General features: G+C 51.6%; 2 protein-coding genes and 1 non-coding gene across 14 annotated transcripts; 1 reads left to right on the forward strand and 2 right to left on the reverse strand.

Annotated features, from left to right (window-relative positions):
* Positions 1 to 76: 76 nt before the first annotated feature.
* On the reverse strand, positions 77 to 2,911 carry ZNF581 (zinc finger protein 581). Of its 2 annotated transcripts, none has more exons than XM_036832417.1 (2): positions 2,408 to 2,552; positions 77 to 1,930 (listed from the first exon to the last, which is right to left on the reverse strand). In XM_036832417.1, exon 2 carries the CDS (start codon positions 1,909 to 1,911, stop codon positions 1,318 to 1,320), a length of 594 nt encoding a protein of 197 aa, XP_036688312.1. In that variant the 5' UTR covers positions 1,912 to 1,930; positions 2,408 to 2,552; the 3' UTR covers positions 77 to 1,317. The 2 variants fall into 2 exon arrangements, with proteins under 2 accessions (XP_036688312.1, XP_036688311.1); XM_036832416.1 differs by lacking the exon at positions 2,408 to 2,552 and adding an exon at positions 2,644 to 2,911 and having other exon boundaries at positions 82 to 1,930.
* A 63-nt stretch (positions 2,912 to 2,974) lies between these two features.
* Positions 2,975 to 27,076, reverse strand: LOC118884665 (zinc finger protein 580). Of its 11 annotated transcripts, none has more exons than XM_036832402.1 (3): positions 10,074 to 10,271; positions 9,383 to 9,493; positions 2,975 to 3,939 (listed from the first exon to the last, which is right to left on the reverse strand). In XM_036832402.1, the coding sequence occupies exon 3, from the start codon at positions 3,925 to 3,927 to the stop codon at positions 3,409 to 3,411; it is 519 nt and encodes a 172-aa protein (XP_036688297.1). In that variant the 5' UTR covers positions 3,928 to 3,939; positions 9,383 to 9,493; positions 10,074 to 10,271; the 3' UTR covers positions 2,975 to 3,408. The 11 variants fall into 11 exon arrangements, with proteins under 11 accessions (XP_036688297.1, XP_036688293.1, XP_036688299.1 ...); XM_036832398.1 differs by having other exon boundaries at positions 9,392 to 9,493; positions 10,074 to 10,251; XM_036832404.1 differs by lacking the exon at positions 10,074 to 10,271 and adding an exon at positions 5,206 to 6,303 and having other exon boundaries at positions 9,383 to 9,510.
* Positions 23,319 to 23,425, forward strand: LOC118885986. Its single transcript, XR_005017618.1, has one exon. It is a non-coding gene; the product is annotated as a U6 spliceosomal RNA (small nuclear RNA).
* Positions 27,077 to 27,688: the final 612 nt, after the last annotated feature.

Raw genomic sequence — 27,688 nt, forward strand, 5'->3', positions numbered from 1 at the left:
CGCAGAACGCTCAACTCAGCGCCTGACCGCAGTGAGAGCTCAAGACAGGGCACTGTTACTGTTATCTGAAGTCAGATGGTGGGAAGCTCTTTCCCTCTCTGGGAAGTAGAGACAGATGATTTTTTCCTCCACCCAAAAAGAGGTCGGAAGAAGAAATGAGGCCCAGCACAGTGCCTGGCACAAATCCGACACGCAAGGAAAATTCATTGAGAAGGCAGATGTTTATTCAGCTTCTGGCCCAGCTCCACCTGCCTCTCCTCCCATTCTCAGGTAGCTTCCATGCTCTGGAATTTTTGCCAGCCCTTATGAGAGCAGTGCTTTAACCCTGCAGCGGGAGAACCTAAATGTCTGCGCCACCTAGAAAGTCCTGGCCACTCTCCCCTCTACCCACTTCACACTACGGATAAATTGCAGCCTCAGTCAAAACGTCCAGGGGGAGGCACCTGCCCTAGATCAGTGTTTTTCAAACTACAGGTTCATGCGCAGATAATAAGGTAGAATGAAATCTGGAATTGGCAGTCTTAAAAAAAAAAAAAAAAAAGTAGATGGAAAAAAACAGAGATCTGCACATGGCAGAGGTAACTACTGTTAAACCTTTGTTTTGCATATATTGTGTAGCTATATGGGGTTGCCATATAAAATGTTTCTTACAATGGATCGTGGTTTAAAACAAAAAGAAATATTTAAGAACACTCGGCCTATATGACACAGGTGGTCAGGAGCCAAGCTAGGACGAACCCCAGTGCAGGTCAACCTTCCCAGGCAAGCCAAGGCCCAAGTGGGCCAGGCACTTGCTCAGTCTCCGTGCTAGGCAGTCGGCAGAGACACGGTCCCCCAAAACCTCACACGCTCAAAGTGGAACCTGTGTTTACTGAGTGTCCAGTCTCAGGCCCTGGCTGGGGAGTGGGAAGCAGGTCTGGGGCCCCTTCCCCCAGCATCGCAGGGGGGCCTCAGCAAGATGCTGCAGATTCCTGATGGCCCCCAACCACGGGCTTTCAGGCCCGAGAATTTCAGCACACAGCACTCTGCTCCCTACCCCTCCGGTCAGGGCTCAGCCGTGGACTCGCTGATGTCTCTGAGGTTAGAGGACTCCACTCTGTGCATGTGAGGTCTTTTTCCCATCCTTATCTCCAAAACACTGAGGACCCGAAGATTACTCCTCAAGGCAGGGCTCAGCCTCCCCACGGGGGAGGGGGTCCTGTGTTTGTGTCCAGGGCCCCCGCAGCCCAGCCTCTGGCGCTCCCGGCTGTCTGAGGGCGATGGGAGTCCACGCTCCCCCCAGAATCCCATGGTACCTGAGGTACCCCGCAGCCTGGCTCAGGGATGCTTCCACCGAGCGTGCTTCTGCAGCGTGTTCTGCTCCATAAATCGGCGTGGGCAGTGCGGGCACTGGTAGGGGCGCTCCCCGGAGTGGACCCGGCTGTGCTGGGCCAGCTCGCCCGCCTCTCGGAAGCGGCGAGGGCAGAGCGGGCAGCCGTGGGGCCGCCCGCCGCCCGCCCGGTGAATGGAATGGTGCCGCGCCAGGTGGCTGGCCCGCTTGAATGCCTTCCCGCAGGTGTCACACTCAAAGGGCTTGACCTCCGAGTGGGTGATGCTGTGTCGCTGAAGGTAAGACATGTACTCGAAGACCCGGGAGCACACTGGGCAGCTGTAGCACTTTTTCTGAGCCGAAGCCCCATCGGGCCCGGACTCTCTCTGAGACTCCTCGTCCACCAGCACGGTGTACGGGACGCCCTGGGTGTCTATGAGCAGGTAGTGGTTGGGCCTCGAAGGGGACGAAGCCTGGGGACATCCTGTGGAGGAGGAAGGTCCGGGTTCTGGGGACCCGCCTGTCCGAGGGGGAGGCGCCTCCATGGCCTCAGCGGAGGGAAGCGCCAGGGGCTGGGGGCAGGGGGACGGCAGCACCAGCATCCGGAGGGGTGACTGAGGCCTGGTGGAGGGGAGAGAGGATGAGAGGGTTACAGTAGAGGAGGGAAGCTCAGCCCCACGGGCTCTGTTCTCCCCTCTCTATGTAACCTACTCAGGAATTCTGCAACCCCCGTCCCCCATCTCCTCTCCAGTCCTTCGGCGCTGAACTCTGTGACCCTCTGTAAGGCTCCTAGGCACCCCCTCCTTGAAAAACCTCTCCAATTCTGTTCCACCACTGACTGTACGCACAGGCTCTCTTTACTCTATCTTTCCGCTTTGTGCTCCCCTCAGGTCACGGGTTGCCCGCAGGCCCCACCTAATAGACCTCCAGGCCTCTCCCTTGTCTACGCCACTGATCCCAGTCTGGGTGTCCGTCCATCCTACATATTCCACCAAGAAGCATTTCCTACCCCCTCTATATGCACTCAGGCCTTCTCAAATGGGCTGCCACGTCGGGAACCCCATGTCCTAACCCGCCCACCTCCCCTCGCCCGGCTACCTGCAGGTTCTCTCCAGTCCGCGCCCATCCACCCCCCAGTCCTGGCAGTGTCCCAGCGCTCTCTAGGGTTCCACCCGCGGCCCGGGCCTTCAAGCCTCTCTACGCAAGTTCTCGGCAGCGCCCGCTCCGAGCCGTCGGAACAGCCCCTCCCCGCCCAGCGTACAGGTACCCGCTCACCCGGCCCCGCCCCTCCCTACGGCCCGCTCCGGCTCCCTCCCGCCTCCCGGCCCCCGTACCCGGTGCAGCAGCCTCTCGGGTCCGGGCGACTCCGGAACGGCCCCGGGCTACTCCCGTGGTTGCAGATGGCGGCGGGTCGGTGGTCTCAGGGTGTCCCCCAAGAGCTGGCGGCGCCGGGTAAGGGGAGAGAAGACCAGGGTAAAGAGAAGAGGGTCAAGGGGAGGGCGGTGGGGGCGGGGCGCCTGGGCCTTCGGGAAACGGCTCCGGCCAGAAACACAGGCCGAGATGAAGGTTCCCAGGTGCTTATGGTCCGGTTTCCATCCCCCAACCCCGCTGCCTGCTTCACCCCGTCCGCCCCCATCGCCCCATACGCAAATAAGAGCCCTAAAATGGAGTGCGGAATGTTTATTGAGTAAAGGGTGAGGGTGGTGGGTGGAAATGGGGCAACACAGAAATAAGCCAGACCGTGCCCGTGCTCTTTTGTCAAATCTTCCACGCAGACAACAACCGTTCACCACTTCGGAGCAGACAACCAGGGCTCAGAGAGGTTACGCCGCTTGCAAAGGCTCACACAGCACAGCTGGGCGGAAACTGGGCTCCGACTGGCTCCCAGGCACTGGGAGGGGCAACGACTTGGTCTACATCACACAGCTAGAGAGGGAGGGAAGGAAGGAATGTTTCTCCCTTTAGATAGTTGGGGAAACTGAGGCACAGGGTAAGGCAGTAACCTCAGCGGAGTAAGGGAATGTGTGTGGGAGTGACGCTGTGTGGGTCAGACGTGGTGGCCCAGAGAGGGGCCGGGCAGCACAGGCCGGGTCTGAAACTTAGTGGAGGCGCACGTGCTGCGCCAGCTCCGCTGCGTCCTGGAAACGGCGTGGGCAGAGCGGGCAGGTGTGCGGTGGGCCGGCGCGGGCACGGTGCGTGGCACGGTGCCGCGACAGGTGGCTGGAACGCTTGAAGGCCTTGCCGCAGGCGCCGCATGTGAAGGGCTTGAGGTCCGAGTGCGACACGCGGTGGCTCTGCAGCCGCAGAGGGCTGGCAAAGACCCGGGCGCACTCAGGGCAGCTGTAGCCCTTGCGAGGGCCTGGCTCTCCCGGCGGTGCCTCGCGCTGTGGCGGGCCCCGGGGCTCCTCCTCCAACTGCACCGTGTACGTGTAGGGGACCCCATTGGCGTCGATGAGCAGGTGGCGGCCCAGCCGCGGAGGTCGGGGCCCCGCCGCCGAGGAAGGAGTGGAGGAAGGACCTTCCGTCTTGGGGAAAGGGGGAGCCTTGGGGGGCGGCGGGTCCATGGTCTCCGGAGAGGAGGACCGAGGGTGGGGTGGCCGCGGCGGCAGCAGCAGCATCTGGAGCGGCAGCTGGGAGCGGCGGAGGGGAAAGAAGTTAAAATCGCCACTTCCTGGGGAGAGTGTACCAATTCTCACTGCTTGTTACCCTCTCTGTACCACTGACCTACCTTCCCTACACACACAAAAAAAGCTTCTAGGTCAGATCGCTCTACTTGCATCAAGCAGCTTCAGGGGCTTCTACAACTAAGCTCAACATCTCAGCGCCCCGACCTGCCTTTCCTCCCGGGTCCTCCTCTCATCCCCCAGCTGGACCAGAGAACTTCACCCAGCCACTTCCCTCCTCCTTCACCCCAAAAGCCAATCAATATCCAACTCTATTTCCCCCTTTACATCTTCATAGCCTCTTTCATGTCACGCCAGGGCTCTTGCCTCCAGAATTTCTTTAATGGGTCGCTTCCTCTTCTTCCCAGCCCCGGCTCAGGTTGCATCCTCTCCCCCCAGGACCACCGCAGCAGCCTTTCTTTGGCCTCCAGACCCTCCTAGATCTCCATCCCTACTAGGTTCCCTGGGAGGCCTCCCATCTCTGGATACGGCTGTAGCCTCTCTTAATTTCCTCTCTAGGTACATCCCCGGAGCCCCACTAACCCAATTCCCCACTTTTCACCCAGGGCTCCTCTATCCTGTTCCTACATTTAGCACCTTAAGGTTTCAACTTCCTCTCCCATTACCTAACCTGTCCTCGAAATTTCAGGTATGCCTACCGACGCCTCAACTGCCGGCCTTCTACGTAGCCCACGGCCCATGAACTTTGCCACCTGCTACATCTCCACCCAAGGGTCCCTCTCTCTCCCCAGCCCGTAGGTATAAGCCACTGACATCTCTGCTGTTCCTCTCTATACCCCTCGGGGCCTCCTCTCACTCCCCGTGACACACACCAGGGCCCCGGAGTCCCTCTCCCAAGCCCCCTTCTCCCTCTCTTCTGCATGCATCTGGCATCTTTATGTCCCCATTCCTATCCCTGCTGTACCCAGCACAGCGCCTCCACCCCTCTTCTCTGCTCCGCTTCCTTCTGTAACCCCAGGGCCCCTGTGTCCCCCTTTCCGCTACGCCCCCAGGAACCCCCCGCTCCCGCACTCCCTCCTGCCTGTCCCCCGCGCCCCGGCTCCTTCCCCGCCGTGCCCCAGCCCCACCCCCACCCCCGTTATTACCAGCCCCCTCCCCCAGCCGTGCCCCAGCCCCACCCCCACCCCCGTTATCACCAGCCCCCTCCCCCAGCCCTGCCCGGCCTCACGCCGTCCCGGAGCCAGGCTCCTCCCTCCATCCCGGCCCCCGTACCCGGTGCAGTGGCCTCTCGGGTCCGGAGGAGCAAGCCGAGGTCCCGAGCGGCCCGGGCTTCCCCTCGCGAGTGACGGCGGCGGCGGGACCGAGACTTGGGGGAGCTCCGGGCCGGCGGCGCCGGGGACGCGGGCGCGGGGGGCGCGGGGGCGCGAGGGGCGGCGGCGTCCCTGGGAAAGGGCGCCGGCCGGAAACCCGCGCGCCGCAAGGAAGGTTCCGCCGCCCCAGAGCCCGCCGCTCTAACGGCCCGCTTTTTTTGAGTATCTAGGGATCGCGAGAGAGAAGAGGGGCCGAGGGCGCGGGAACCACACAGCCCGCCCCCTGCCCCCCGCTCCCTTCCCATTCCCTACGGGAACAGTTCGTTCTCTGGGACAGAGATTGATTAGTAGACGAGGCTAGGCGAGGCTGTCTTTGCCCGAAGTCCCACAAGGAACGGGCGCGCCCAATCCGTCCTCTTCCCACCGGCCGACCCGCCTGCATCCCCTTCCAAACGAGGCAGAGGGCGGGAAGAGGGAAGTTTCTGTCGGCTGGGCAAATGGGGAGACCGAGGTGCAGACAGGGCCAAACCTTGCCAGATGCAGAGGTGGGCAAGAATGGCTCTTCCCATCGGGCAGGTGGGGAGACCGAGGGCCCGAGAGGGCCAAACCCTGACAGATGCAGAGGTGGGCAAGAGTGGCTCTTCCCATCGAGGAAGGGGGAGACTGAGGCGCAAGGAGCAGCAGCGACAGCGTCTGGGTGATGTCGGCACAAAGCGCGGTGGGCCCGACGCTCCCGCGCGCAGAGAGGAAACCGAGGTCCGGCGGCCGCGTCTTGGTGCAGGAGCGCGTTGACCAGAGCGGGGCAGGGCAGCCAGGCCAGATCTGGAACCTAGTGCGGCGGTCGGCGCCGGCCCGCGCCAGGTGGCCGCAGCGCTGGAAGGCCTGGGGCAGGCGGCGCACGCGTAAGGTTGGAACGTCGAGTGCAGCGCCGGGGGGGCGCCCGCAGCTCGTCCTCCAGCTGCGCGGTGAACTAGTAGCGAATGCTGCGCGTGTCCACGAGCAGATCGTGGCGCGGGGGGAACCAGAGCGGGGCGGCGCTGCAGCTGGGGAGGGGAGGCAGCTGGGGGCACAGAAGGGAGAGAACCGGCGTTAAGGTCGCGCCCAGACCAAGGACCCCGGCTTGGTCAGAGGTGCGTCCGAGAAAGCTGCCGAAAAGAACTTTCTGGGATGATGAAAAAGTTCTCCCATCTGCGCGTTGTCCACTGGGACAGCCACCAGCCGCGTGAGGCTATTGCTCATTAGAAATGTGGCTAGGGCTTGAGGACCTGAATTTTAAATGGTATTTCATGTCTCAATTTAAATCTAAATAGCCACAGGTGGCTAACCGCTGCCCACCTTCCGGTACAGCTCCTAAACCACCCTCAACCAGTTGCAAACTGGAGACCCGCGGGCCAGAGAGGGCACAGTTATATTTGGTTTGGATCACAGATATGTCTTAATGTTTTACTGGGCAATATTTTAAAAGCCAGAAAATGCACACACAAATTGCCAGCTATAGAAAAAAGTCTCTAGATGGGGCAACAGTAAACTGAAACTGATAAAGCATTCTCAGAAAACCTTCAAGAAACCTCCAAGTGACCCAACAACTGTGACCTTAGGCTTCGATTAAAGATCCTCCAGAACTGTACTGTCCTAAAGGGCAGCCACTGGCCACACATAGCTCTTAAGCGTTTGGCATGTGTCCGGTCTGAACTGAGATGTGTCATAAATGCAAGACATCTAAAAGATTCTGAAGACTGAGTATGAAAAGAGTGTAAAGTATCTCATGAATGACTTTTATGTTGATACTCTGGGTATACTGACTGGGTTAAGTATGTTATTAAATTAATTTCAGCTGTTCCTCTTCACTTTTTAAAGCATGGCTCACTACTGGAAACTGGTGTCCTAGAGGTTCTTCCTCTTTTGTAATTTTATGGGGTGGGGGGCAGTAGGGAGAGTGGAAACTGGTGAACTGAGAGGGTGTGCCCGGTTTAAAGGGGTAAGTACACCTGTGTACACCAGGCTTCTCAGCTTTGGCACTACTGACATTTCAGGGCTGGATCATGCTTTGTGACGGGGGGCGGCCCTGTACAGTGTAGGATGTGGGGTAGCACGCCCGGCCTCGACGCCTCGGATGCCAGGAGCACCGCCTCTCACCCCTCAATCTCACTCCCACCCAGCTGTGACGAGAGACCCGGCCAAATGTCCCCCAGGGGGCAACACAGATCCTGGGCTACACAGACAACTACCACAGGAATCTCCCACCCAGATCCCTTTCTGGAGTTTCAGACCCATGAAACTTGCTTTGTCCATGAGAGCCACGCCCACCCCACCCCGCCCCACACCCACCCCACCCCGCCCCACACCCACCCCGCCCCACACCCAACTCCGGAAATAATGACAAGGACCAACGTTTATTGGGCCCTTCCTATGGTGCCAGCCATCGCTAAATGCACTGAATCCTCAGAGCAGACCCAGGAGGGAGGTGCCATGCGGATGCCTATTTTATAGATGAGGAGACAGAAGCTCCGAGAGGTCACGTCATTGGGACTGAGCTCATACATCCGCTGGACAGCACGTGCTTCTAACTGACCCCTGAGTCAGAGCTCATGGCCACTGTCTGCAAGCACCTCATGTTTCTCCCCAACCCACTGCCGCCACCGCCCCAGCTCACCATGACAGCCTCCCCACCCCCTAGTTCCTTCTCTCTATGGCAACACTGCAGCAGTATAATTACGCTAACCCACAGAATCATGTCATCACCTGACCTAAAACCCTCCTTGCTGCACTTGGAATAAAACTCAGAAGCCGCCATCACCACAGTGCCACCCAGCCCACCTGGCCCACTTCCAGGGCCTTGTGTTTGCTGTTCTGCCCTCTGGAATATTCCTCCCAACCCCTCACAAGCACACACCCTTTCTGGCCATTCAGGTCTCAACTCGAGTAATCCTTCGTCACTGAAGCGCTGCTGGTTGTATCAGAGCTCAAGTAGGTGAGCAGGTGAGGCCCTGCTCCGTCTGGTCAGGCCATTCCCTCCGCATCTCATACTGCAGTCCGTAGGGGTCTTGCTCGTTTCTGGATTTGCTACTTTACTGCCTGCTCTTCCCGCTCTGTCCTAGGCAACATTCTACCCTCAGAACCTAGCAAAGGTCTGGGGAGAGGGTAGGGGCTCGGTTCAATGTTGGTTGAATGAATGAATGCAGTCACCCCGTCCAAAGGTAAAGCATTATCTCCCCCCACCAAAACAAAAAGCCTTGCTTCTCTCCTGGGACAGGATCATGATGAAGCCCCACAACCAGTCTGGAACCTCTAACGTCCTCATCCCGCCCCCCCACTTCTACACTCCCCAAAGCCAGAAGGCACCAAGTTCTGTCCCTCCCTCATCCTGAATGTCCCCCTCTGCTCCCCAAGCCCCAGCTCTGGCCCCTCCTTCCTGCCCAGGGCCCCTGCACCAGCCTTCTCCCTGGTATCTTGGTCCCCAGTACTGCCCCCACCCTCCTTGACACTCTTCTCACAGCTGTCTCATATGTAACCTCTGCACAAAATCTTGTCACGGCCCCCATGACCCTCAGGACCAAGTCCCCAGGTTCCTCAGCCTGGGATTTGAAGCCCTTCGTGAGGTGGCCTAGCCAATTCACCTCATCCCAGCCCCACATGGCATCTTACGGCCCCCTAATGGGACCTAGGGAGGCGCCCCTAGGAAAGCACTCCAGCCAATAACTCACACCCGCAAAGAAAAGGCTCCCACCTCACTTGTGTTCCAGCCCTACCCCTGCAATTAAAAAAGAATCAAAACTAACGAACGTTATCTGCACCTGTCTCAGCAGGCACCACGAGCTGCTATAAAGAAGTGATAGAGCAGTAGCTGCTACCTTCGTATTAGGTGAGTTTGCAGCTCACCTGATAAGGATGTTTCATTCTATCCCATCTTACAGATTGGGAAACTGAGTTCCAGAATAGGATGGTGATCTATCTCAGGCTATAAATAGAGGCTGTGGCAGCGTCAGGGATTCGGCAAGAGACTCCTGCTTCCCACCCCTGGCCAGGATGGCTGGGGACCACAAGCCATTCCCTATTTCAGGATGAGGAAACTGAGGCCCAGAGAGGCAGCTTCAGGTCACACAGCAAGTAAACAGTGAGGCCAAAACCCCAGCCTCTACCTTCTGTACCAGAAACAAGAGATTCTGTGGCGCCCCTGCAGTCTCTCCATGGTCCAGGAAATTCCTTCCAGCCAAGTGGTCCAGAACGTGCTGCGCCAGCTGCCCGGCATCCTGAAAACGCCACAACACAGCGGGCACGTGTGAGCCCGACCCAACCGGAGCTGGCGTATGAAGCGATACCTCGCCGGGGCGCTTGAAGGCCTTGCCACAGACCAAGGGCCGGAGTTCTGAGTGGGAGATGCTGTAGTTCCTGCGGTGCCGGCATCTCTTGAAGACCTGAAAACACTGGGGACAACTGAAGCCTTGCGTTGGGGGGGGCGGGGGGTGGGCTCCAGGGGGCCTCCTCCGTGTGCACGTATAGGGAACACCATTCCCGTCACTGAGCAGGTGACGGTCCCTGAGAGGCGGGCTGAGGCCGCGGGATGGGGATGGCGGGGGTGGAGGAAGAGGAGGGGGCCGGCTTAGGGGCGGGGACCACCCTAGGGAGGGAGGGGCCCATGGCCTCCAGAGAGATTGAGGGTCAAGGTACACTTTGGGAGGCTGAGGGGAGGACAGACGGGCGATTAGATGAAGTTCTTTCTCTGGAATTCACCAGCTCCAAGCCTCTCCACCCCGCGCCCGCGAGTCTAAGCGAGTGACCCAGCGGACGCACCGCTCGGGCCTCTCCGGCCGCCCGGAGCTCAGCGCCTACCTCCCGGCGCCGGCTCGCGGTGCGGAGGTCTCTCGGGTCCGAGCGCGGTGGGAAGCGGCTCGAGGGGCGGCCCCAGGATGTCCGCCGCGCGGGGTCATGGACTCGGAGAGCCCGGAGACGGCTCCCGCTCCTGCCTCCGTCTCGGCCAGACGCGGCCCCAGAAATCCGCCCCGGCGGGAAACAAACACCCGCGAACAACGGTTCCGGGTGTCTGCCCGCCTCACTTCTCTGCAATAAGTGGGGGAAAGCCAATATAAAGTCATTGGCGACGTGGTAGATACAGAGGGAGGGAAGACAAAAGGGATGGCTTTTTGTCCGAAAAGTTGTGACTTTTCTTTAAAGGTCACTTTATCTATGGTTTCCCTGGCAGTCCAGTGGTTAAGACTTAGCCTTCCAATGGAGGGGGTGCGGGTTCGGGTTGGATCCCTGGTCTGGGAGCTAGGATCCCACATGCCCGGCAGCCAAAAAACCAAAACATAAACAACAGAAGCAATACTGTAACAAACTCAATAAAGACTTAAAAAAAAAATGTTCCACATTTAAAAAAAAAAGTCACTTTATCCTTCTGGGCTGGAGAAGGAACTAGTTCTAAAATAAGAAAGACTTTCTTCAATAGGAAAGAAAATAGAACGTCTACCTACAAATAGGAACCGAAACCAGAAAGGGCTAGTGATTGGTCGGCTGCTACACAGCAAAGACAAAGAGCCAGAATTATCCAGCCCGGGGGACAGCTGAGGAAACCCAGGCCTTGTGATTTAATGTGTTACATGGCAAGAAAGTGGAGTCAGCTATCATTCTCCGTGTTGGTGGTAAAACGAAGGCCAGAGAGGGGTAGTCACTGGCCCTGGGTCACACAGCTAGTCGGGGCTGGCTTGTACGATGCCAGTCCCTCCACAGGGCTGAAGTGGTGGAGGGAAGTGATATCCAGGTCTGGAGGACACCTGAACTCCTGGTGTCAGTCTCCACAGCCAGCCAGGAAGTCCTGCCCTGATGAATACACCGGGATGCATTGGGCCAACCCCTGGAAAGTGGTCATCCCCCCCCCCCCAGGTGGATTAGCCGGTGCTGGCTGCGGTTGCTGGAGCACTTGAATGCCTTCCCACAGGGGCCACACACTTAGGGGCAGAGTTCCGAGTGCAGGACACGATGCTACCCGAGGTAAAACAGGCTCTTACAGGTTTGTAAGCACACGGGGCAGAAGTGTGATGGGAGCTGGCCCATCTCTTTCTGCATCACCCTGAGCTGCTTCCTCAAGCCACAGTAGCATGTGTGTGGTGATCAGTAAGTGACCACTTGAGCTTGGGGGCACAGGTGAGGACAAAATAGGTGACTGAGTTTGAGATGCATCCCGGGACATTCCCAGTTTTAAAACTGAGAGGAAGAAATAAAGAAGAACCAGACAAGAACACAGATGTCTCAGCAGATTTGGCTACCATCTGGCCGCTGACAGGGAGGAGAGAATTCATCCCTAGTTTTCTAATGGGTTATTAAGGTCAGAGAGTGAACCCACCAGTCACAAAGCCCACACGGTTCAGTTAAAACCCAGGGTCCCTGCTTCTTGGGTAAGGCTAAAGGGGAAAAGGAGACCAGTAATGGCCCTGGGAGGTGAGGGCATCTTTCTTGCTACTTTCTCCTGCTTCCCCTGCCACCCACAGACTTGCAGCACACCCCAAGGCTGGAGATGATTCAGTCTTAACCAGAACAGCCCAGAAAAGGGTGTTGCCTTGTCCACTAGAGATGCCAGGGTCTAGCTCTGCAACCGTCATCTCTCAAGCTGGACGCTGGCAACTTGGGAAAGATTCCCAGCACGTGGCTCCCCAAAGGTATCAGTTTTGCGCCCATGTTAGGAGCAGACTCAGTCTGCCCTAACACACCAGGACGTGCTGCGCCAGCTCCCTGGTAAGCCTGACCCGCCGGGAGCAGAAGGGACAGGTACAGGGAGCCCGGCGGATGAGCTGAGGCTGGCAAAGACTGCTGGGTCATCTGCAGGCCTTGCCACAAGTCTCCGAGATGAAGCACCAGATGACCGGATGTGAGACGCCATAGGCCTTGAGATGGACAGCATTCTGGAAGCCCTGCAGGCACTCGGGACAGCTGGACGCTGGGCAAAACTTCCTGCTTGTCACTGGGCTTCTCCACTCGCACTGTGTATGTGTAGGTATATTGTATGCCCGTCCACTCAGAGGCTGAAGGCCCAGAGAAAGAGGAGGAGGAAGGGCCAACTTGTAGGAGGAGCACTTGACTGGGGCCGGGGAACCCACAGTTGATGAGAATAAAGTCATGGTCATCCTTTTTTTTTGGCCGCGTTGCGCAGCATTCGGGATCTTAGTTCCCTGACCAGGGATCGAACCTGCGCCCCCTGCAGTGGAAGCGCGGAGTCTTGACCACTGGACCGCCGGGGAAGTCCCAGTCACGGTCATCCTTGAATCAGAGGAGCAGCTAAAGGAAGGAAAAACTGCACTGACTGAAGGTGCAGAGAGGTAAGCTAAGGGCTGAGATGACCAGAGGACCTCTCTGCATCCCCCAATCTTTGCTTACCTACGTCATCCTCCACCCCCTACTCCTTAAGCCCCTCATCTCTCCAAGGGGCTGGGGGACTTTGCATGGGCCTCTCTCCATGTGCCCAAACCCTAGACTTTCTAACTTTACCACGTCTCCATGCTCCCGGCATTTGCACAGGCCTCTTGCATCTATCAATCGATTCCTATGACGTGCACTCAGAGTCGTCTTACACGCCCCCAGAATCTGTGGGACCCATGCTTTACTATATTGTCCTCCGTCTCCTCTTTCAAACCCCTGGTGGGCAGGGTGTCCTTTTCCCTTGTCTCCATTCCTCCCCATCAGGGTATCACTCTTCTCTTCTAGGACCTCCCCCAAACTCCCCGAGTTTCTTTTTCTGCCCAGATCCAAGATTTCTTCCTTTCATGCTGGTCCTGCGACACCAATTAAGTGTTTCCATCCGCCCAGAAAGAAGTCTCTCACCTCCAGAGTCTGTGTTCGACCCACTCCACCACCTTCCCACCATCCCTCTCCGAAGCCCACCCCTGGTTTCTGCCTTTTCTCTGTTCCCGAGGGGTCCTCCGACACGAACCTCCTCGATCCTTCCCAATCGTCCCCGCAATGGGTCAGTCGGGTCCGGTCTTTTCCACACAGACACACACACACACACACACACACACACACACCCGTCTGCCCACCCGTCCTCGTGCTCCTGGACCCCTCCTCCAGGCATGCATGGCCTTTGCTGTCCGTGCGTTATGAGGAGAGGCCTCCCGAGAGTCTGATCCCGGGATGCAAGAGGCGAAGAGATTAAACCTTCCGCGAGCCCTAAGCGGAGCCATAGGGCTCGGACCATCCAGGAGAGGGATGGGGTTCATGAGAAAGCCTTCCGGCCGGAAACACAAACCCTCAAAGGAAGGGTTCCAAGTGCCTTCTGTTCCGCTGGCCTGAATCCCTGTCATTCATTCAACAAATATTTGTTTAGTGTCTCCCATACGCCAGCTTCCGGGGGTAAAACCATGAGCCAACCAGACCGAGGTAGTCCCTGACTTTCTCTACCTTAGAGGCAACAAATGTTATCTGTATTGCACACCTGCTGCGACAAGGAACTCTCCTAAGCCCCCTGGGGGCGACAGAGACCAAAATATTGAAATGTCTGCCCTCACCTTCGCACCTGGGAGAAGCAGGTAGGGATGACATTCAGGAGACAAACTCAACGACGGACAGGGTCCCTAAAGAATCTTACATAGCCCGAGAAGAGGACTTCAAACAAGAAGCTGTCTCAAATTCAGTCCTGGTGCTTCGCAGATGAGGAAACTGAGGCCCAGAGAGGTTACTGAGACGTTGATGGTCCCACAGCAAGGGGGTGCCAGAGCCAGGATTACATCCTAAATCCTAAAGCGGGGAGGTCTTTACACTTTCTCATCCCAATATCTTCATTTTGGACTTCCCTGGCGGTCCAGTGGTTAAGACTCCGTGCTTCCACTGCACGGGGCACAGGTTCGATCCCTGGTTGGGGGACTAAGATCCCGCTTGCTGCACCGTGCAAACTAACAAATAAACAAAAAAACTCTAATGTCTTCATTATGGGGAAATTGTTCTATGGCCCTCGAGAGTTACAGGATTGAAGCTAAAAGAAGTTTAGGGAAAGAGTTGCCTGAGTGTGAAACAGCCCTCCAGGCTAGCTGTAGATGCTGGCAAGGAAAAACCAGAAGGCTGGGCTTCCGAGCTCCCACCCGCACGGAGCCCGGTAAAGTCATGAAGAGCCCCTTCTTGCCTCAGTACAGACTGTCTAGAAGGATTAGGCATTCCATGTGGATTTCATGGCAAACACCAGATGTTCACGAGGCAGCTTAGAAACAGTTGGATTCCAATTCTGGTCGACAGGCTTGTGGGATCTTAGCTCCCCGACCAGGGATTGAACCCAGGTCCAAGGCAGTGAAAGCACCGAGTCCTAACCACTGGTCCACCAGGGAAGTCCCTTCTCCAGGGAAATCTGAAAAACACTGTGTGACACCATTCCCTGTTTGGTGACTCAGTTTCCCCATCTGTCATGGAGAGGCCACCATTCTTTGTTTTTCCTTTTAATTTTATTTTTCTATATCGAGACGTAAGTTATGATGGAAGAAATTTTCATATGTTGAGGTATGGGGAAGTCCTTCTGGCTGATACATGATTTGACTTGAACTTTACGCTAACCAGAACAGCCTGTCTTATGGCCTGTCAAATGTACACTGTACAGCTGCGTTAACCATTAAAGAAAAGAACACATTTAAAATCAAAATGCGGGGAGGGGGTGAACTGGGAGATTGGGATTGACATATATACACCACTATGTATAAAATAGATTACTAATGAGAACCTACTGTAGAGCACAGGGAACTCTACTCAATGCTCTGTGGTGACCCAGATGGGAAGAGAATCTAAAAAAGAGTGGATATATGTATACGTATGACTGATTCACTTTGCTGTACAGCAAGAAACAAACACAACATTGTAAAGCAACTGTACTCCAATAAAAATTAATTTAAAAAATAAATAAGTGAAAGGAAAAAAAATCAAAATGGAGTCACCATGGTTCAGGCATCCAAAATGGAGCTGGGTGGCCATTGTAGATGTGGTTTCAGACACGTTCCTGCATCACTGAGAACTTGAATCTTCCGAACTGCATCCGACTCAAGGCCACCACCAGCCATTCTCAAAACAGTATTTGCTAGTAGTGGCTAACTGCCACCTTACAGCACATCTCAACTTGGCCTAATCCTATTTCAAGCGCTCAATACCGATGCATGGCCGGTGACTACCATATTGCACAGACAAATCTAGAGGAGGCCAACTAACAAACAGGCAGCTACAATGTAAGGTCATAAGTGCAATGACAGGGCACTCCAGGGGGCCAGAAGGGGCTCATGACCCAACTGGGGGAGGAGTATAGAATTGGCAAGTTTGGGAATTCCCTAGCTGTCCAGTGGTTAGGACTCCACACTTCCACTGCAAGGGGCACGGGCTCATCGCTGGTCGGGGAACTAAGATCCCGCAAGCTGCGCAGTGAGGCCAAAAAACTAAAAGAAAAATAATTGGAAAGTTTTCCTGGAGGTGACATCTGAGTTCAGTCTTGGAGGACAAGAGAGTTAGCCAGGGCTTGGGAACAGTGAATGCAGTTCCAAGCAGAGTGAAAAGTAGGGGCAAAAGCCAGGACAGAAAACAGCCCAACTATTCTTCTTTCAGAGTGACTAAGCATCATGTGCCCAGCCAGGGGCGATGCTGACTGGAGACAACAAGGACCAGACTGAAGAACGTGGAGTTTGTGCTGCAGGCATCACAGGAGAGTCTGCAGCTAGTCAGGGAACTATCACGTGAGGGCGTCACAGGGATTCCGGTGGGACTGGCAGCCTGAAGGGGTGCCTCACCCAGCCTGGGAGCCCGAGGTGGGCAGGAGTCAGAGGTTGCTTTCTGGAGGAAATAAGGCCTGAAAAAATGGCCAGGATCCCCCAGGAAAGGTTACTCTGGGCAGCAAGACCAGCCTAAGACCTGGCGCCTGGAGAAATGAAAGTCTGAGTGTTTCAGTGGGGGTGTGACACCCGTTCTGTGTCTCAAATGATGAGAGAGGAGGCTGGAGAGCTTGGCGGGCACTACAACATGCAAGGCTTCCAACTCCAGGCAGAGGCGTTGGGATTTCTGTCTTGCGGTAAGCCCTCTTGCCGTGGAAGGGTTTTGAGCTGGGAAAGGACAAGATTAGTTCCAAATTTTTGAAAGGTCTGTTTGCTTATGTTGGCGGGCTAGAGAGTGGAAGCTGGGGGACTATGGAACAGTCTGGTGCTGAAATCTACATGAGAAAGAACGAGGTCTGAGCTACGGAAGGGGCGGTGCGGATTGAGAAATCCCTCCAAAATCTTGGTGTTAAGGCTCAAATGCCTGATTTTAATGCCCTCAAGAATTTCAGAGCTGCAGAAAGGAGGCAACATGCGAAAATAATACTAGCATTACTTCCCACGTGTTACATACTGTCCGTGCAAAGACATTATTATGCTAGGTACCTTCATACGTGATTTTATTTAATTTCTCTAAGAGGTTAATCCGTTCAGTTTTCAGTGAGAAAACTGAGGCGCAGAGAGGGAGTTCATTGCTCAAGGGCACGGTGGTAGCGACTAAGCGAGACGCGGAGGCCCGACACCCCACACCACGCGCCAAAACCCCCAACCCTCGACCAGAGGATCTTCCCTTTTGCATCTTTAGTTCCCACCTTCGGAGGCCAATTCCCCTCCACACACCTCCCTCCGTTTCCCCCCCGGGCCCCGCCCGCCGTGGCCCTTCTAGCCCCGGCCAGCCTCTCTATGGTTCCCCCCACCCACCCCTCTACCCACACGCTGCCTCTCGTTTGCCTCCCACCCTGGCCCCTCTATCCACCGCCAACTTCTCCATGGTCCCCCTTCTCCCTAGTTCTCTACTTACGTGCTCCTCCTCTAAACTCCACAATATCGGCCATCAGCGCCCCCACCCCCCCATCCCCCCACCCCGCGCCCATCAGATCCGTCCTCTGAGCTGCCTCTCTGGTCAGGCCGAGAGGAAACGGCTGTCAATGGGGAAGTGCTTTTAGGGAAGGCCCTGCAAAGGAGGGACCCCGCACTTCTAAGGGGTGACCCTGCGCTAAAGCGGCCCATTTCAGGCCCTCTGCGAAAATGCTCTGGCTGGAAACACGAGGCCCAGAGAGGAAGGATCCAATATGCGCTTGGGCCCACCTCTAATAAGTGGGATCCCAAAAGGATCACTCTCTATAGGAGTTTCCTGTCTCTCCTTTAATCTTTGTTCCGACAGTGTCAGAGACAGACAAGGAAATCGGGAAATGCCCACCTCTTTACACAGACTGCGGAAAATGAGTCCAAGAATGGGGAAGGAACTGGCTCAAAACTAGTCAACCAGGAACCAAATGGGAATCAAGCCAGGGTCTCCTGGTTCCCAGTTCCCAGAACCTCAGTGGTTTTTCTGTTTTAAAATAGGTGAAGTAGATAGTAACAGCAAGGCTCCTGAAAGAGGCATGCAGGACCGTCACATCCAGGTTTCAGTCTGATTCCCAACCCGATCTACAAGGATTCTCCTTAACACATAGCAAAGCAGATGTAATTCTTTCCTTCAAAAGTAATTAAGCATAACTGCAGAGGTGGATTCACCATGAAGCTAATGAACCTTAAGCTTCCAAGGCTTCTCACTTGCACAAGGCTTTCCCTGGGTAGTGAGTGTTGACAATTCAAAGAGTACTTAAGATTAGTCACTGCTTAAAAAAAACACAAAAAACTTGCACCTGAATGTCCAGCGACAGATGAATGGCTAAAGAAGATGGGCCATGTATATACAACGGAATATTACTCAGCCATAAAAAAGAATGAAATAATGCCATTTGCAGCAACATAGATGGACCTAGAGATTATCATATTAAATGAAGTAAGTTAGACAGAGAAAGACAAATATCATATGATATCACTTATATGTGGAATCTAAAATATGATACATATGAACTTATATACAAAACAGAAAAAGACCCCACAGACATAGAAAACAAGCTTATGGTTACCAAAGGGGAAAGGTGTGGTGGGGAGGGATAAATTAGAAGCTTGGGATCAACATACACACACTACTATATATAAAATAGATAACCAACAAGGACCTCCTGTATAGCACAGGGAACTCTACTCAATATTGTGTAATAACCTATAAGGGAAAAGAATCTGAAAAAGAATATATATATATCTATATATCTATATATATATCTCCAAATCACTGTGCTGTACAACTGAAACTAACACAACACTGTAAATCAATTATGCTTCAACTTAAACAGTTTTTTAAAGGATAAATAACATATTAAAAAAAAAACTTGCAACACTCTGCAACCTTAAATTCACAGGTGAAGGAAACTTGCTTAGAATTTTCCCAAACTTGACAACAATACTAAAATAACTGTGAATCTGAAATTAAAGTCTCTTAAGTTAATAGTAAAGAAATGTTTTGATCAATCACATTATAGATCAGATAATCTTACTATTCTCTCTACAGAAAGTATTATAATATTGTTGTCATATAAAAAGCCAATCAAAGAAAATAGAGGGAAAGCATTATAGAGCTAAGTCAGGTAGTAAACTAATTAAAATGCTATCTATACGATATGTGCTTTTCAATTTGGGGGGTTGTGCGTGGTAATTGTCACCTTTTGAATTTTGTAATTGGCTGCAACTTATTTTCTCATGCTAAATAAATGTTCTCTTGTATACCTTTTTTTTGTATTTTAATTTTTGTATTTCTAAGCTGTACAAGCTTCACACCCTACAAAACCTGGATCTGACTCTGCTCTGACACTCAGTGTGTTCTCAGTAAACACTAGTGGGACTTCCCTGGTGGCACAGTGGTTAAGAATCCGCCTGCCAATGGAGGGGACATGGGTTTGAGCCCTGGTCCGGGAAGATCCCACATGCCGTGGAGCAACTAAGCCCGTGAACCACAACTACTGAGCCTGCGCTCTAGAGCCCGCGAGCCACAACTACGTGAACACATATACCATTTTAAAATAAATAAATAAACACACACTAGTTATTATTGTCAGTATTATTGTAATCTGCAGACCCAACAGGAAGGCTTGAGGATGATTACAATTTAAGGATGACTGTTGGCTTAGGACTTCAGACAGCCATAGTCACCGTATTCTTATTCATCCACACACTTATGTATTGATTCATTAATTCAGTACATGGCTACTGAATACCTGTATTCAGTACTGAATGCCCAGACACGAGTGTGGGTGCTGGAGACGCAACAGGAAATTATACAGACGTGGTCTCTGCCTTCAGGGAGCTTACAGTCTGATAAGAATTGTCCATGGGATTGATTTGACGTTTTCAAAAATCAGATTTAAAAAATCGTCTATAAGCTCTCTCCACCCCACATTTTATTATGAAAATTTTCTTTTTCTTTCTTAATCTTTTGGCCACACCGCACAGCATGTGGGATCTTAGTTCCCTGACCAGGGAACTGAACCCTGGGCCCCCTGCATTGGCAGTGCGGAGTCTTAACTGCTGGACCACCAGGGAAGTCTCAGAAATTTTCAACCACAGAGAAAAGTTGAAAGAATCGCATAGTGAACATGCATACATCTATTATATAGGCTTATAACTTTTAAATATCACTTAGAGGTTGATCCTAAAAGATCATCATGTTCAGCTGATTCTTTTTTTTTTTTTTAAGATTTAATTTTATTTATTTTTTGGCTGCACTGGGTCTTCATTGCTGTGCATAGGCTTTTCTCTAGTTGCGGCGAGCGGGGGCTTCTCTTGTTGCGGAGCACAGGCTCTAGGCGCGCAGGCTTCAGTAGTTGTGGTGCGCAGGCTCAGTAGTTGTGGCTCACGGGCTCTAGAGCACAGGCTCAGTAGTTGTGGTGCACAGGCTCAGTAGTTGTGGCTCGCAGGCTCAGTAGTTGTGACACATGGGCTCAGTAGCTGTGGCACACAGGCTCAGTAGTTGTGGCATGTGGGCTCAGTAGTTGTGGCATGCCACCAGCGAAGCCCCTCAGCTGATTCTTTTTTTCAATACAGCTTTACTGAGATCTAACTCACATGCCATATAATTCACCCATTTAAAGTGTACAATTCGTCGCGGGTATGTGCAGGGTCCCCACAGTCAACCTTAGAACGTTGCGTCCCCTCGGAAGGAAACCCTGTGCCCTTCAGCTGTCACTTTCTTACTCCCTCAATTCCACTCCGGCTCCCACCGCTTATCTAAGGAGCCGCTTATCTACTTTCTGTCTCTATAGATTTCCCTGTTCTGGACACCTCATATGAACGGGATAATAAACTGTGATCTTTTGTGTCAGCTTCACTCACTATTTAAAAAAATTGAAGCACAGTTGATTTACAATGTTATGCCAGTTTCAGGTGTATAGCATGGTGATTCAGGATTTTTACAGATTATACTCCATTAAGTTATTACACAATAATGGCTATATTTTCCTGTGCTGTACAATACATCCTTGTTGCTTATCTATTTTATAAATAGTTTGTATCTCTTAATCCCACACCCTTATCTTGCCCCTCTCTTAATAAACTTAAAAGCTTTTACACAGCAAAGGAAACCATCAACAAAACAAAAAGACAACCTATAGAATGGGAGAAAATATTTGCAAATGATTTGGCCAACAGGCATTAATATCCAAAATACATAAACAGCTTATACAACTCAATATCAAAAAACTAAACAACCCAATCAGAAAATGGGTAGAAGACCTGAATAGACATTTTTCCAAAGAAGACGTACAGATGGATAACAGGCACATGAAAAGATGTTCAACATGGCTAATTATTAGAGAAATGCAAATCAAAATGATGAGATATCATCTCCCACCTGTCAGAATGGCTATCACCAAAAAAATCTACAAATAACAAATGATGAGTATGGTAATAATGGTGGAGAAAAAGGAAACCTTCTACATTGTTGGTGGGAATGTAAACTGGTGCAGTCACTATGGAAAACAGTACCAAGGTTCTTCATAAAACTAAAAATAGAACTACCATATGATCCAGCAATTCCACTCTTGGATATATATCCAGAAAATAAACAAAAGCACTAATTCTAAAAGATACATGCACCCTAATGTTCATAGCAACACTATTTACAATAGCCAAGACATGGAAGCAACCTAAGCGTCCATCAACAGACAAAAGGATAAAGAAGATGCGGTATATATATACAATGGAATACTACTCGGCCATAAAAAAATGAAATTCTGTCATTTGCAGAAACATGGCTGGACCTAGAGAATATTATGCTTAGTGAAATAAGTCAGAGAAAGACAAATGCTGTATGATATCACTTATATGTGGAATGTAAAAAATAAAACAAATGAATGTATATAGCAAAATACAAACAGACTCAGAGATATAGAAAACAAGCTAGTGGTTACCAGTGGGGAACGGGAAGGGGGGAGGGGCTTCTTCACTGATTATAATACTTTCAAGGTTCATCCATGTTGTAGCATGTATCAGTACTTCATTCCTTTTTGTGGCCAAATAATATTTCATTTTATGGATATATACCACATTTTGTTTATCCATTCCTCAGTCGATGACATTTGGGTTGGTATGAACAATGCTGCTATAAGCATTTGTTTACAAGGTTTTGTGTGGACATATATTTTCATGTCTCTTGGGTACACACCTATGAGTGGAATTGCTAGGTCATATGGTAATTCTATCAGTCAATTCATTTAAAAGACAGGAGATCCAAGTCCAGAGAGGAGAGATGACATGCTCAAGGCAGGGACAGAAAGAAGTAAGGCTAACACCCACCCCACCCAACATCTTCTGATTCCAAGTCCAAGACCCCTACTGCCATTTTTTTAGTGGTTCCATGTAGCCAGACTTGTAGCCTCAGGTCATGCAACAGACTGTTAGTGTAGTGCCAGCCCCTGAGGGTCACAGACAAGAGGGGAAAAGGCAAGGAATCCACATTTACTGAGCACCATCTGGTTCCCAGAATTATGCTAGACTGTAGCACTCTCAAAGTGAGAAAGGACATCACTTGCCCAAAATTGTACAGCAAGTGGATAGACGGATCTGGACCCAGGTGCATCTGACTTCAAAGCTTATGGTCATTCCACTGAACTATGCCCTCCTCTTCAAATATTTCATATTCTCAGTATTAATATTCCCAATATCTCAATCTCCTATATCCATTAATTCAGTTATTCATTCACTCATCTGTTCATTCATTCACCAAACATTCACTGAGGTATTTATATGCCTCCTCTCTGTGGATGCAGAGATGAAACTGACCCTGCCCCCAAAGAAGGGAGAACAGAGGATGAGTTTCATGCGCTAAACCCTGTGCCGTGAATGATCTCATTTAATAAAGAGAATCTCAGTGGAATACCATTTCACACAAGTCAGACTGGCAAAAATTTAAGTTTGACAAGTATTGTTAAAGATGTCAAGTAAGGGGATTGCCCATTCATTGGTGGTGGATGTGTAAATTGGTAAAAATTGTAGCTAATACATGGTGCCTACTTTGTGCCATAAAACACTTCACGTATAATGACTCATTTCATCCTCATAGCACCTAACACTTAAGTGTGTTGAGTAAATACTATTATAATTTTTGTTCTGCAGATGAGGCAAAGGAGGAGGCTGACTTTCTATTAGACACAGCAGGTACATACAATGCCTAAGGCCCAGTACACTCTTAGGAGCCCAGGAAAAACATTTTAATTTTGAAATCAGAAGAAAGAAGAATATAATCCAGCCTAGCTTATGTTTGTCTTTATACCAACACAGACATAACATACAAGTTTAAATATACTTTTTGGAATGATGGAGCCCACAAAGGCACAAATGCCAGGGCCCAGGAAAGCACTGGAGACCGTGAGTGGTTAAAGAACTTACCCAAGAGGGACTTCCCTGGTGGCACAGTGGTTAAGAATCCGCCTGCCAACGCAGGGGACACGGGTTTGATCCCTGGTCCGGGAAGATCCCACATGCTGCGGAGCAACTAAGCCTGTGCGCCACAACTACTGAGCTTATGCTCTAGAATCCAAGAGCCACAACTACTGAGCCCATGTGCCACAACTACTGAAGCCTGCACGCCTAGAGCCCGTGTTCCGCAACAAGAGAAGCCACTGCAATGAGAAGCCTGCGCACAGCAACGAACAGTAGCCCCCACTCGATGCAACTAGGGAAAGCCCGTGCGCAGCAACGAAGACCCAACGCAGTGCTCGCTTCGGCAGCACATATTCTAAAATTGGAACGATACAGAGAAGATTAGCGTGGCCCCTGCGCAAGGATGACACGCAAATGCGTGAAGCGTTCCATATTTTTGGAAAACATGGGCAGAACGCTCTATGACATAAATCACAGCAAGATCCTTTTTGACCCACCTCCTAGAGAAATGGAAATAAAAACAAAAATAAACAAATGGGACCTAATGAAACTTCAAAGCTTTTGCACAGCAAAGGAAACCATAAACAAGACAAAAAGACAACCCTCAGAATGGGAGAAAATATTTGCAAATGAAGCAACAAAGGATTAATCTCCAAAATTTACAAGCAGCTCATGCAGCTCAATACCAAAAAAAACAGACAACCCAATCCAAAAATGGGCAGAAGACCTAAATAGACATTTCTCCAAAGAAGATATACGGATTGCCAACAAACACATGAAAGAATGCTCAACATCATTAATCATGAGAGAAATGCAAATCAAAACTACAATGAGATATCATCTCACACCAGTCAAAATGGCCATCATCAAAAAAATCTACAAACAATAAATGCTGGAGAGGGTGTGGAGAAAAGGGAACCCTCTTGCACTGTTGGTGGGAATGTAAATTGATACAGCCACTATGGAGAACAGTATGGAGGTTCCTTAAAAAACTAAAAATAGAACTACCATATGACCCAGCAATCCCACTACTGGGCATATACCCTGAGAAAACCATAATTCAAAAAGAGTCATGTACCACAATGTTCATTGCAGCTCTATTTACAATAGCCAGGACATGGAAGCAACCTAAGTGTCCATCGACAGATGAATGGATAAAGAATATGTGGCACATATATACAATGGAGTATTACTCAGCCATAAAAAGAAACGAAATTGAGTTATTTGTAGTGAGGTGGATGGACATAGAGTCTGTCATACAGAGTGAAGTAGATCAGAAAGAGAAAAACAAATACCATATGCTAACACATATATGGAATCTAAAAAAAAAAGAAAAAATGGTCATGAAGAACCTAGGGGCAGGACAGGAATAAAGATGCAGACCTAATAGAGAATGGACTTGAGGACACGGGGAGGGGGAAGGGTAAGCTGGGACAAAGTGAGAGAGTGGCATTGACATATATACACTACCAAACGTAAAATAGATAGCTAGTGGGAAGCAGCCGCATAGCACAGGGAGATCAGCTCGGTGCTTTGTGACCACCTAGAGGGGTGGGATAGGGAGGGTGGGAGGGAGGGAGATGCAAGAGGGAAGAGATATGGAGATATATGTATATGTATAGCTGATTCACTTTGTTATAAAGCAGAAACTAACACACCATAGTAAAGCAATTATACTCCAATAAAGATGTTAAAAAAAAAAGACCCAATGCAGCCAATAAATAAATAAATAAATAAATGTTCCTTTAAAAAAAAAAAAAAAAGAACTTACCCAAGATTTCCCAGCTAGTACGTGGTGGAGATATTAAGACGAGCAGTTGGGTGATATCTACCAAATTGAAGATGGAAGTTGAAGATGTTCCTGTTCTTTGATGCAGCAACTCAACTCTCAGGTATATAACTTAGAGAAAACTCCCATCTGGGTTCAAGGAGATGTAAGCAAGAATGTTCATGGCAGTATCATTTGTAATAATCAAAAACTGGCCACATTCAGGTACCACCTCACACTGGTCAGAATGACCATCATTAAAAATCTACAAATAGGGACTTCCCTGGTGGCACAGTGGTTAAGAACCCTCCTGCCAATGCAGGGGACACAGGATCGAGCCGTGGTCCGGGAAGATCCCACATGCCGCAGAGCAACTAAGCTCGTGTGCCACAACTACTTAGCCTCCATGTCACAACTACTGAAGCCCACGCACCTAGAGCCCATACTCCGCAATAAGAGAAGCTACCGCAGTGAGAAGCCCATGCACCGCAACGAAGAGTAGCCCCCACTCACCTCAACTAGAGAAAGCCCATGTGCAGCAATGAAGAGCCAACACAGCCAAAAATAAGTAAATAAGTAAATTTTAAGAAAATCTACAAATAACAAATGCTGAAGAAGGTGTGGAGAGAAGGGGACCCTCCTACACTATTGGTGGGAATGTAAGTTGGTGCAGCCACTATGGAGGATCCTCAAAACACTAAAAATAGAATTACCATATGATCCAGCAATCCCACTCCTGGGCATATATCCAGAGAAAACTCAAATTCGAAAAGATGTATGCACCCCTATGTTCATAGCAGCACTATTTACAATAGTCAAGACATGGAAGCAACCTAAACGTCCATCGACAGATGATGGGATTAAGAAGTTGTGAGAGGGCTTTCCTGGTGGCACAGTGGTTGAGGATCTGCCTGCTAATGCAGGGGACACGGGTTTGAGCCCTGGTCTGGGAAGATCCCACATGCCACGGAGCAACTAGGTCCGTGAGCCACAACTACTGAGCCTGCGCGTCTGGAGCCTGTGCTCCGCAACAAGAGAGGCTGCGATAGTGAGAGGCCCGCGCACCGCGATGAAGAGTGGCCCCCGCTTGCCACAACTAGAGAAAGCCCTCGCACAGAAACGAAGACCCAACACAGCCAAAAATAAATTAATTAATTAATTATTTTTTTTAAAAAAAGAAAACTTTAAAAAAAAAGAAGTGAGATATATATATTTCATTCTTTTTTATGGCTGAGTAGTATTCCATCACATATATATCCATCATATATTCCATCATATATCTATGATGCAATACTGTTCAGCCCTAAAAAAGAGTGAAATAATGCCATTTGCAGCAACATGGATGGACCTAGAGATGATCATATTAAGTGAAGTTAAGTCAGAGAAACACAAACATTATACAGTATCACTTACGTGAGGAATCTTAAAAATAGTACAAATGAACTTATTTACAAAAGAGGAACAGACTCACAGACATAGAAAACAAACTTCTGGTTACCATAGGGGAAAGGGAGGAGGGATAACTTGGGAGTATGGGGTCAGCAGATGCACAGTACTATAGATAAAATAGATAACCGGCAGTGCGCTGGCCACGCATGTGTCTCTCGCTTCCACGGCGCTTGGACAGAACAGACCCAGGGGCGCCCCTTCCTCCAGACTCTGACCACCCTCCAAGCTCTTCTCCAGTCACAACCTTGGAACCACCCACTCAGCTCTCCTCGGCCTCCGGGACCAGCCAACACCATTTTCTGAGCTTAGCTCCGTACTGCCGACCAAGCATGAGCTCCCAGATTCGTCACCATTACTCCGCCAGGTGGAGGCCGCCGTCACCCGCCTGGTAACGCGCATCTGCCGCTCTCCCACACCTACCTGTCTCTGCGCTTCTCTTTCCACCCGACGCAGCGGCTCGCGAGGGCGTGAGACAGCGTTCCGCGAACTGGCCGAGGAGAAGCCGGAGGGCCCGAGCTCACCGGAAAAGGCAGAAGCAGCGCTGTGGCCGCGCCCGCTTCCAGGACGTGCCGAAGCCGTCCCAGCAGCAGTGGGTGAAGCCCAGGACGCCACGGAAGCCGCCCGGCTGACGGAGAAGAACCCGCACCAGGCCCCGTGGCTCCGCAGGCCCGGGGTTCTCCCCGCGCAGACCCCACCTCTGGACTTCCTGGAGCCACTTCCTGGAAGAGCAGGTGAAACTCATCCAGGAGATGGGCGACCACCTGACCAACCTCCGCAGGCTGCCCGGCCCCCAGGCTGCGCTGGGCGAGCGTCTCTCCCAAAGGCTCCGCCTCAAGCACCACTAGGAGCCCCCGGAGCCCAGCGGCCTGTGAGGAGCCCCTCTGGGGTCAGGGCTCCTCCTGAAGCCTCTCTCTGCAGCCACTGGGCAGCTTGTTAACCACCCTGGAGCCCTCGCCAAGCCTTGGGCCAAAGGGAAACAGGAAAGATTTCTGCAGCAAAAAAAAAAAAAAAAAAGAATCGGAGCCCAAACTGGGCTGTTCCTAGGCCCCGCCCTGCAGCCTCAACTTTCTGTCCTGGAACGAGTGTCACTCTCCGTCTTTGGGTTTGGCCCGAGGCGAGGCAGAGTGCGTGGGGTCTGCTGAGACCCAGATGTGGTCTGGAAGGTCCCAGAGCCTGCTGTCTCCTGGGCCCCATCCTGCAGGGAGAGCAGCGTGAGGCCCTGGGGGGCTGTTCCTCTTTCTGAGCGGCTGCTATGAAGGGACTGGTAACGTGCAACACAGAGCCTGCCCCTTGTCACCCCCCGTGCATCTGTCTGTCCTGTTGGCTCTGTGGACTCTGTAAGCCACCAGCACGGCTGGGGACCATGGGAGGCACAGCCACGACCCCGACCCTCACTGCCCTTCGCTGCCTCGGTGGGCTTTGGGGAAGGGAGGGGGGAAGGGGCCCCTCTCCTCCCAGGTCTCAGCTTCACCTGAGAGACCCCA

Source organism: Balaenoptera musculus, chromosome 19 (assembly GCF_009873245.2).
Source record: "Balaenoptera musculus isolate JJ_BM4_2016_0621 chromosome 19, mBalMus1.pri.v3, whole genome shotgun sequence".
Lineage (NCBI taxonomy): Eukaryota > Metazoa > Chordata > Mammalia > Artiodactyla > Balaenopteridae > Balaenoptera > Balaenoptera musculus.

Coding starts and splice junctions, on each gene's coding strand:
- ZNF581 (XM_036832417.1), bottom strand. CDS start 1,911: ATGCTGGTGCTGCCGTCCCCCTGCCCCCAGCCCCTGGCGCTTCCCTCC.
- LOC118884665 (XM_036832397.1), bottom strand. CDS start 13,305: ATGCCTGGAGGAGGGGTCCAGGAGCACGAGGACGG. Junction 10,302..13,270: donor GTCCAGGAGCACGAGGACGG/GTGGGCAGACGG, acceptor CACTTATTGCAG/AGAAGTGAGGCGGGCAGACA. Junction 6,304..10,073: donor CCGCGAGCCGGCGCCGGGAG/GTAGGCGCTGAG, acceptor CTGTGCCCCCAG/CTGCCTCCCCTCCCCAGCTG.